Source organism: Sphaeramia orbicularis, chromosome 1 (assembly GCF_902148855.1).
Source record: "Sphaeramia orbicularis chromosome 1, fSphaOr1.1, whole genome shotgun sequence".
NCBI classification, from domain to species: domain Eukaryota; kingdom Metazoa; phylum Chordata; class Actinopteri; order Kurtiformes; family Apogonidae; genus Sphaeramia; species Sphaeramia orbicularis.
The window spans coordinates 35,761,677-35,772,282 of record NC_043957.1 but is presented as its reverse complement, the minus strand read 5'-3'; the positions used below and the strand labels follow the sequence as shown (position 1 = coordinate 35,772,282).

Sequence of the window (10,606 nt, the reverse complement as noted above, 5' to 3'; positions counted from 1 at the left end):
ATTATCTTGTTGCATCAGAAAATCAGGGATAATGTGGTATTTGATACTAAGCCCCCCCTCCCCTCCCTCCGTTATATCCTCTGCATTTTTCAGTGAATAGCAAATATTTTACAACATTCAATTTACTTATTATGTAGATGATCATAAAAGTAAATCCAAAACAGAGAAAGTGAAGTAAAACCATAATCATAGTTAAATGGAAAAAACAAGCATCTACAACCACTGTTATTTATGAAACTGCTAAGGTTTTATTGAAGAGTCAATGCTGCAGAAGATGACAGTGTTTTCACATTTACAATAGAGTTTCTGATGGAACAAATGGGTTATAGGTGATTGTTGCTGAAAAGCTGACAAACTGCATATTAGCTGAAGTATTTACACGTATTGGTGGGAATAGTGGTTGAAAAGTTATTGAACATTTGAGATAACTCTTGCAAAAGAGATTTTTAATCTCAATTAATATTTTTTTGTCCTGGCTAAATAAAGGTTAAAAAAAAAAAAAAAGAAAGAAAGAAAGATGAATGAATACTTTTTGTCACCAGTGGCTGCTTCTATGTCTAGGAGGGTTAACCTCTAAATGTCCTCTATCATTTCAGATTTAGAGTTACGGTGGAGTTAAAAGTTCAGGTTACATTTGAGCCGTGTCTAAACTGATGTTTAGATGTGAAATACAGAAATTTGAGGATTTTCTCTTTCAAAAGAAGCCTGCAAATGAGGGTTCCCAGAAAGAGTAAATGTTAAAAGGTTAAACTGAACATGTGAACAGACTGCATTCAGATTTTATCTCACCTCAACTGGACTGGTTTAGCTCTTTTGAAAACGTTTCATCTCATCTGAGAGACTTCTTCAGTTCTTCTTCAGATAACAAACGACGACTGATACATTTTGTCAAAATGTTTCGTCTCTCATCCAAGAGACAAAATGTTTTCAAAAGAGCTAAAGCAGTCCAGTTGAACTGAGAAGAACTACCTCAAAGAACAATGACCTGGGCAAATGAGAACCTACACAGACATCTCACCGCAAGCACTTTGTCAATTTCACACACAGTTTGACATGTAACAAACTACAAAAACATCACAAAAATAGCACCAAGTATCTCAAAAGTAGCAGAGTACAGAATGTGGCACATCATATACTGATATTGAAATTGTTTCCAAACCTTGAGTTTTTTATCATTGGAAATTTTCCATTCCATGAAAAAACATCTTTTGCTTCATTAAATTGTAAATAACATCATTCAGCTTTTTCACACATCCAGCGGCGTGTGCTTTCACAGGGTGCGTCATTCCAGTTGGCGTACACGGGGTTGTGGTGATACATCTCCACACAGTCTTCAACTTTGGTGTTTGGACCTCCATCATCTGGTTGTCCTTCCTGCCAGAATCTGCAGGGTAGTAAGTACAGTGACAGAGTTAAAACATTTCCACAGCTCAAAATTCTGCCTTCAGACCCAAAAAGAGTGAACTAATGCTACAATATGCACATACAATTTCAACTCCAAAAAAAGCTGGGATTTTGTGTAAAATGTAAATAACAGAAGAATGGGAATCTCATAAAACTATATTTTATTCACAGTTTAACCCGTAAAGACCCAGTGTTACTTTTATGGCAGTTCCCAAATGAACGTTTAAATAGATTTCACTTTTCTTAAATGATTTATCACCGTTTATAATATTATTATCCTCTGTATTTTGCGTTTTTTTGTTTGTTTGTTTTTTCAGTGTAATCATGCATTTTCCTGTATTTAATTTACTGATCATGTAGGTCAGGGGTGTCAAACTCATTTTAGCTCAGGGGCCATGTTCAGTTAAATTGGATCTGCAGTGGGCCGGACCAGTAAAATAATAACATAATAATATATAAATAATGTCAACTCCAAACCTTTCTCTATGTTTCAGAGTGAAAAAAGTAAATTTACATTATGAAGAGGTTTGCATCTACAAACTATCCCTTCAAATGATGTGAATCACATGAACAAACTGAAAAAATAAGTGTAATTTTAACAATATTATGCCTCAGTTTGTCATTTACACATGTTCATTATAACTTACAGACCACAGTGGATCTACAAACACACAAATACATTTAACAACAGACAGAATATTATTAAAATTGTACTTACTTCTATTAAGACATTTCAGGTTGTTCATATTTGTTCAGGTTATTCACATTTTTTTATGAAATTATACTTTGTTTTAGTGTAAATACATGAAAATATTTACATTTACAAAGAGAAAAATTTGGAGTTGTCATTATTTATATGTTATTATGATAGTATTTTACTGAATCCCACCCACTTCAGATTGAATTGGTCTAAATGTGGAACCTGAACTCAAAGGATTGTTAATATCTTAGTGTAATTTTTGCATTTCACAAATTCATCCCAAGGGCCGGACTGGACCCTTTGGCAGGCCGGATTTGGCCCCCAGGCCACATGTTTGACACCTGTGATGTAGGTGTTCATTAAAGCACAGATTAAAGTTGAAAGTTATTATATCAGAAACAGAGAAAACACCACTTGTTTATTGAGTACAAATGACACTGACACAGGTGTACCTAATGAAGTGGCCAGTGTGTGTAATTCCTGAGTTAATTCTTCTTAAACATGAATGATTCAATATTTTTCTTTTGCTAGCTCCTTACGGTCTTGTCAGTGCGGAACCATCGACCCATTTGAAATCCCCATCTCTGCCATCCAGACCAATCCAGAACAAAAGCTCATGGTCCCCATCCAGACGGTACAAGGCTCTCTGGTGAGATAATACAGAACGTGAATCAGAATGACAGATCACAGGTGTACTCAAACAGAAACAAAGATTCAACATGCTGCACCTGTTCCTCTGTACTATTGATCACCACCAGGTCCGCGCCTTGTCTTTGACAGTAATTTCTGCTTTCCACCCATGTTTTCATCTCACTGGAGAGGAAGTAACATCTACCACCAATCTCCCTCCAGTCTGTCGGACAACCAGAACTATCCGTGGATGAACACTTATCTGGAAAACAATGGACATGAATATTTCTTATGAATTATCAATCAGGAACATCAGGGTCAGAGGTCATACTCATATATTCTTCTCACCCTTCAGCTCCTTTTGCAGCTTTTTGTTCTGCTCCAGCGCCATACTCAGCTGATTACTGAATATAGTAATTAGGTTTTGAAGTTGGTTTTTCTCTTTGGTCAAGGCGTTGAAACTTTCCTGTAATTTGTTGCAGTGATTTATCGTCTCACCACCAGTTTGCACCTCTGTCAGCTGGTTGTAGTCACTGGTATGAGTTATGTTGCAGTCTGAGTTTGTCCATTCCTTGCCATAATACACTGATAAAAAAAAAAAAAAATAGAACATGCACTACAGTTAATGTAGTTTTGGGCAGCAAATTGTAAAAACGGAAGAAATTGTCTATGCAACTGTGTTCACAAATGTTGCTACACCATGTCATGATATTCAAATCTATGGACAAGAACCGATACCCACATGTGAGACGGAGGGACACATTGAGAACGGCCTGTATGACACACAGCAGACCGAAGCTGAGGAAAAGCACCTGGCCCAGTCTTCTCTCTGAAAAACAACAGGAGGCTAAGTACTTTATAACATATCAAGTCATGTTATGATACTATTGTCCAAAAACTTTATTTTGCATCAAATTTCACAAAAAGACACTCTTGGTCGAACACAGGGTAATGCACAGCAGCACAAAAAAAATGTATAAGGGTCTAAACTAGGCCTGTAACGGTACACAAAATTTTCGGTTCAGTACGTTTTCGGTTTTGAAAGCCACGGTTCAGTTTTTTTCGGTTCGGTACGGTAAGAAAGAAAACCCCTCAAAATGTCTTTAATACATTTATGAATTTTTGAAAAATTTTTCCCCCAATTTTTGGACACAATAGAATATAGAAAAACAGGAATATAATTCTGCTGCTATAAATCAAATAGAAAATAAAACGAATTATTATTAATATTACTAAATGTATTTTAAACATTAGTGTTGCACTTTTCCCTGACATGTTGTTTTGAACAAACAAAAAAAATCTAATCACAGTTATGTCAGTTCACATTCTGCATAAAAATACCAAAAAAATTCCACATGAAGTGCAACATGAACAAGAGGACACACTGGTATTCGCTTTAAATAAACTGAAGAGCAACTTTGACAACAAAAAATTAACCAAAATCATTTATTTTAGGACAGAGAACAAACTGTTAAGGCCACTTTGTGTATGTGTGCGCGCGCGTGCAGGGTGTGATTTGTCGGGGGGATGTTTTTTTTTTGTTTTTTTTTTGGTCGGAGCCGGGGGGGGTCCATAACTCACGTAACTAACGCTGGCGTGAAACGAAACTGAAACTTTATATACTTTCAACATCCAACTCCAGGTTCTATTCCTCTGTTATACAGCGTGTGTGTGTGAGAGAGAGAGAGACAGAGCTAGTGTGTTTTAGAACTACCGTAGTTCATAGGCGGTAAACAACATCCGTCTTATTAACGTCTCTTTCCCCTCGTTGTTGTCTTTCACCGGGACCTGAACTGATCCCAAACGGGACTGTAATGATGGCGGAGGGTCTCCAGTCTCTTCCAGGTTCACATCATATTTGTTGTTGTTGTTGTTGTTGCTGGTTTTTTTTTACCTTATATCAGCAGCTATTTCATATTTCGGGTCAATGTGCGCGTCCTTCAATATGTCTGTGTGGAACTTGCGTGGATTTAAAGTTCCGAATCAAACAACATCTTTCGTTCCTTTTTCTTTTTCTCAACATACTGTGCCGTTTCGGTACAGCTGTGTACCGAACCGAACAGGTGTGTACCGAAACGGTTCGGTTCTGTACGTGTACCGTTACAGGCCTAGTCTAAACACAGTATTTGAAACCTCTCTGACAGGACATTTCAGAGACAATTTGACAGATTAGTGTTGCTAAATGACCCATATTTTTTACTTTTAAATTCATTTTTGCTTCAGTTGGACCACAAGGGATTATCCAAAACAAGGAGCTACTTTATATTGAAATAAATGTTGGAATGGCAATCAATTAAAGTTCGCTCTCTGACGGGACAGTACTGCGTTTTGACCCATAAATGAAATAAACTGTTCCTTTGTGGGCGACATGATGGTGCAGTGGATAGCACTGTCACATCACAGCAAGAAGGTCCTGGGTTCGATTTCAACACCAAGATCTTTCTGTGTGTGGAGTTTGTATGTTCTTCCCATGTTTGCATGGGTTCTCTCTAGGTAGTTCCACCTTTCCAAAGACATGCACTAATAGGTTTATTAGTCGAGCTAAAATTGCCCATAGGTGTGAATGTGAGTGATTGGTTGTTTGTCTCTATATGTCAGCCCTGCGATGAACTGGTGACTCAACCAGGGTGTACCCCACCTTCGCCCATAGCAGTGTTAAAATTTGTCACCCATTTTTTAATTTAGTGTCAAAGTTCCTCATTAGTCTCAGTCATATTTAATCATTCACATATCATTTTTTTGTTAGTCATGTTTTCATTCATTTTCCTCACAAGGGTCACTGGGGTCGTTGGAGCCTATCCCAGCTACTTATGGACATGTCACCAGTTCATCGCAGGGCTGACATATACGTATATATATTCACACATGGGTAATTTAGATTTACGAATTACCCCACAAACTACACACAACGTGCAACACGCAAACTCCACACAGAAAGGTCCCATCGATTGGTGTTGGAATCGAACCAAGGACCTTCTTGCTATAAGGCATGAGGGCTATCCACTGAACATAATGTCTAATTTGCAAGCAGTTTGTATTTGAGAGGTGATAATGAGTTCTCAGAAAATCAAATGTCTTAATGTCTTCTGTTCTCAAAAAGATCATATTGTTCTATTTATGCCGACTTGTAAAATTTAAACCCACATATTGTGATGAAAGTTCTGGATTATCTAATGTCATTGGAGTGAGTTACTTTTCAATATTTTACAAATTTTTCTCCATTCCCATCACTGAGATCATGTAGGAGACTGTCCTTAATAATAGACGGTAGTTCATTTGGGCATTTTCCTAACGAATTAGTTATGATGCCATTTGAAGGAAACAACACTTTCACATGATGGTAAAATGAGGCATGAGAACCTGTAGACTGTGAACATGAACTGAACCTACTAATGACAGATAAGGTCATGACTACAGATGCACAGTTGTCTCTTCCATTTTGAATGCTATTTTTTTTTGTACATTTTCCCACTTTATTACACAGTGATAGTGGTGCAAGAAAGGAAATATGAAGAAACAGAAAAGAACAACGACATACAGACAAAAAACCTCTGCAAGTAACCAAATCCGGAACTTGCTGCTTGGGAAACTAACTAAAAGCAATCATCTATTGGGTCATTTTTCAGGAAGTGGGTATTAAAAACCCACAAATCTAGTTTAATTTATGATCCACAACTTGATTTCTTACTCCATGGTTTTCTTGAAATAAAAAAGAAACAGAGACATACAGGCTTAGATTATTATAGACTAGATTATTGTACCAAATCCCAAAGTAAATGTGTGTTATTGGAGTGTACAAATATATAGTCAGGTGATTCATGGTCTCACCTGTTTGTTGTAAATTTCCACTGGTTTTCTGTTGATTCCTTGGAAAATCATTAACATAGTCCATCTCCATTTCTCTGTGTCCAAAGTCAGGGAAAGAAAACTAGTTTTGTGTTGTTTGTTGTGCGTGTGGTGGTCACGAATGAGGAGAAACAGAAGAGGCTGACAAAACTGTGGAAGGTACCGTGATGATGAAATGAAGTGTATGACGTAGTCTGTGTCGTGTGTGTGACTGAAAACGGAAACAAAACACAGGAAGATTCAAATATGTAAACAGTTCTTCAAATATTACTTTATTACTTACATTTACTTAAACCTTCAGTGTGTATTTGGTGTCGTTAGAGAAAAATTACCTGAAGATCTACCCTGTGACAGGTTTTGACAGTTCATCTGTGTTTTCTAAATAGTAGGAATGTTGAATACGTCAGCTGTGATTATAGATCGCTGTTCATATTCTAATGTGACTCTACTGCTTTACATGGTTGAACTTTTGCGCAGCAGCATATGAAACAGTGTCAGGTCCATCTGTATTTGAGTATAACTGGAATATACAGGTGTGTAATATAGCACAAAATACTTAAAGGAGTGATATTTTGCTTTTTTAAAAGGAATTATGCATTTTAAAACATTTCCCTGTGGTCTACATAAACTGTAAATCCTGTGCTTGGATCTGAATTCTTAATTAATTCAACTCCACAGGTCCATCTTCAACCTTATTTCTGAGTAATGACACTAGAAAGGTTGTTTTGAGCGCTGGCCCTTTATATGCAAATGAGTCACTTCACGCCCCACCCCCTCCAGGTTGCAACAACTGAACATTTTAGGTAATCGGCTCAAAGTTTGGACATATTTTCAGTATGGACTACAACCGCTGCTGCTGACAAACAATTTCGTCATACTCAGAGAAATGTTCATCAGAAGTCTGGACCTTATATGTGCAAATGTTGTGACGTAACTAGTTATAGACGCAACAAATTATTAAGGAATTAAATTCGGTTGTAGAAATTCACTCGATTTTTCCCAATTTAATATAAAAATAACTTTGAAGCGCCTGGAGGGTTCAAATTCAAACATATAGACAGTCAATGCACATTGTTTTGTATCAGACCACATCTACACTTAATCATCCTAAAAATGTGTATATCTGCATGCTTTTCATCTGGTTTCCCTCTTGATGTGATATTATTTGAGGATTTATATATATATGTATATATATATATATATATATATATATATATATATATATATATATATATATATATATATAAATATACTGAACATTATTAACCCTTTAGTCCCTGACGTGTCTGTGGTGAGCATTATTATGTATGATTTTTTTTTTTTTTTTTTTTTAATTTAACCCTTTGCTCAATAGGAAAAATTTCAAAACGTGCTGATAGAATAGGCCTTGTGCTTTCCATAGACATCTGAGCATGCTCCGTACATCCCCTGCTGCCTATATAAGGGAGGGCAAAACACAGAGCAGTGAATGAGACTAACTTGCTGTAAAAATAGATGGTCTGGGCTTTTCTTTTTTTACACTGTTGTCCTTATTGTTTTTGTTTTTACTGTTGTTTACAGTTTTGTCATGATTTTCCTTTATATTTTTTACAGTTTTTTTGGCTGAGTTTTGACCATGTAACTGTGTTTTGGAGTTTAACCAGGTGCCAAAAAGCAGCTGAAATGATTTAGGAACAAGAGAGCCCCAAAACAAAAACTACAGGACCATAATTCAAATACTCGTTGTTCAATGTGTTCCAGTTCATGTTAAACATTCTAGGTTTCCTATTGATGTACATTTCAATGAAACAAGTAGCTTGTTTCATTGAAATACTGTCTCAGGGGTTAAAGGTTTAATAAGTTTAATCCGCTCAAATGAAATAAAAAGAACGCTGACAGCAAGTTTAAACAGAAAAACAACTAATTATAGAAACAGAAACTTAAGGTCAGTTGCAAGTGTAACAACCCTTTTCCTGTTTATATCCTAGTTACATGAAGGTGCTTTCCATATTAAAAAAAAATGTGTGATGGTGTAATGGAAAATGTGTATTACTCCATATGTTAGTACTTTACCTCAGTGTTATGGAACTACTATACCTAGCTAGCTAGCTAGCTAGCTAGCTAGATAGCTAGCTAGATAGATAGATAGATAAGCACCCCCCGCGACCCTGGTAAGGATAAAGCGGGTTCAGAAGAGGAATGAATAAATGAAACAAAACACAAGTCACTTTGGTTCAGTGTTGATGGAAGTAATTATTCATAGAAATCTGATGTTTGGTTTTGAGCAGTGATGGTTTTTGAAACATTTTGAACCAAATGTTTATCTTAACCACTTCCATGCAGCTGCGTCATTTAGGTCAGATCAGTATAGGTCATCACTTAAAACAGACAGTGCTCCATTTCAGATGAAGAGTCTCTGATTAGCACCATGGCACAACATCCACATATCTATATTAATACAAAGAGACCCATGCGTATTCACAACCAAAGCCAGACAAAAGACCATGATTGGGTTTATGAGAATGTGCTGATCCGTACTATGGAGCCAAACATCCCCACAACTGCTGTCACAGGTACGAGTATGCACTCATTATTTATACGATACTTTACATTCACAATTTTGTTACTCCATATGTAGATAATACAGCAGATACACATTATAGAAATTGGTGTGTGAATTATTCTACTGATGCATTCTTACCTACATCTGAGATTGGTTGTTTTTGGGTTTCCTGCAATATGAGTAATAGAACTAGGAAGCCCTTAAACCCTCCAGGGTCTTTGATCATGCCGGTGTGATGAGATTTTCACAGCTCTATAACAAAAGAAAAACATAGTTCACCTGGAGCACACATGATTTTACAGTTTTTTGAACAGCTGACAAGATTAACCCTCCGGTATCCCGTCCAGCAAGGCCCTTACTAAGCACCGAGTGTGCCTTTTTGGCACACTTGTGGAATAATGTGGAAAAAAAAATTCATACAGTTTGTTTTTAATTCTTTTACACTTTTTTCCTATTTCATCAACTTGAGCTGTAAATAAAAATACCAAATACTCAATAATTGTCACATTTTTTAACCCTTTAAATGCCATGTTTGTAATGTAAACAAAGCATTTTTTTCAGATGTAAAAACACACAAAAAAAAATTTTTTTCAATATACTACATAAAACGTGGATCGCATATTATTTGATTTTTGCTGCCTGGCATATGTCAATGATTAACAGCAACATTGGTTAATTTGCATTATTATTTTTGGTGCTAGGTCAAATGTTCAAAAATACTAGCATCTGTCACCAAGTGTGCATAAAATGCACACCTATAAATCCAACTATTAAATATTATACATTGATTTATTTTTCTGCTCTAATTTGATTTTATTTTTGTAAATCAAGGTCAGCCCTAATCATACATATCAAATGGAAGAAATAGTGCGTTTTAGGCACACTTGGGAGACAGATGCTAGTCTGGTAATTTTCTTTTGTTTACAATGTGCAAATTTTAGTCGGTGGCCAGAGTTTTAAAGATCATGCAAAAATGAACAACTTTTGAATTCTAACCTTATTTAAATTGTGAAAAATAATATGAAGTTTTTTTAAAACAAAGTGCAAAGTGTGCCTAAAAGGCACGTCTGGATACCAGAGGGTTAAGAAGAAAAAAAAAAGACCTATGAATATAATATAAATAAATAACAGATTTTTCCTTTATATTTCATGTTTCACTCTTGAATGTTTCCACATGTATTTTCTGCACTTCATTTTTGTATTTTTCTGCTGTTAAAGTCATATCTTATCTTATCTTATCTTATCTTATCTCATTTTACTATATTTCAATTTTATCTTTATATGTTCATATGCAACCTTTTACTTTTCAAGTTCCAAAACTGTTCATTGAGCAAGTTTGTTTTTTACTTTTTTCACAGTCGCTAAGACACATTTTTCCAAAGCTGCACCCCTTTTCTCTAAACTGTAAACACAACACCCAGAATTCAAACTACATTCAAAAATCTGTCACTCTTCTTGCAAAAGCAAACAATTGCCTCAAAACT

At 35.8% G+C, this 10,606-nt stretch overlaps 1 protein-coding gene across 1 annotated transcript; it reads right to left on the bottom strand.

The window, feature by feature from the left end:
* Nucleotides 1-476: 476 nt before the first annotated feature.
* Nucleotides 477-6,700, bottom strand: LOC115417041 (CD209 antigen-like protein E). The gene is made up of 6 exons (XM_030131014.1): nt 6,563-6,700; nt 3,477-3,563; nt 3,083-3,319; nt 2,833-2,996; nt 2,644-2,750; nt 477-1,384 (listed from the first exon to the last, which is right to left on the bottom strand). Exons 1-6 carry the CDS (start codon nt 6,630-6,632, stop codon nt 1,234-1,236), a joined length of 816 nt encoding a protein of 271 aa, XP_029986874.1. The 5' UTR covers nt 6,633-6,700; the 3' UTR covers nt 477-1,233.
* Nucleotides 6,701-10,606: the final 3,906 nt, after the last annotated feature.

Coding starts and splice junctions, on each gene's coding strand:
- LOC115417041 (XM_030131014.1), bottom strand. CDS start 6,632: ATGGAGATGGACTATGTTAATGATTTTCCAAGGAATCAACAGAAAACC. Junction 2,997..3,082: donor GCTGCAAAAGGAGCTGAAGG/GTGAGAAGAATA, acceptor ATTGTTTTCCAG/ATAAGTGTTCATCCACGGAT. Junction 1,385..2,643: donor GGTTCCGCACTGACAAGACC/GTAAGGAGCTAG, acceptor ACTACCCTGCAG/ATTCTGGCAGGAAGGACAAC.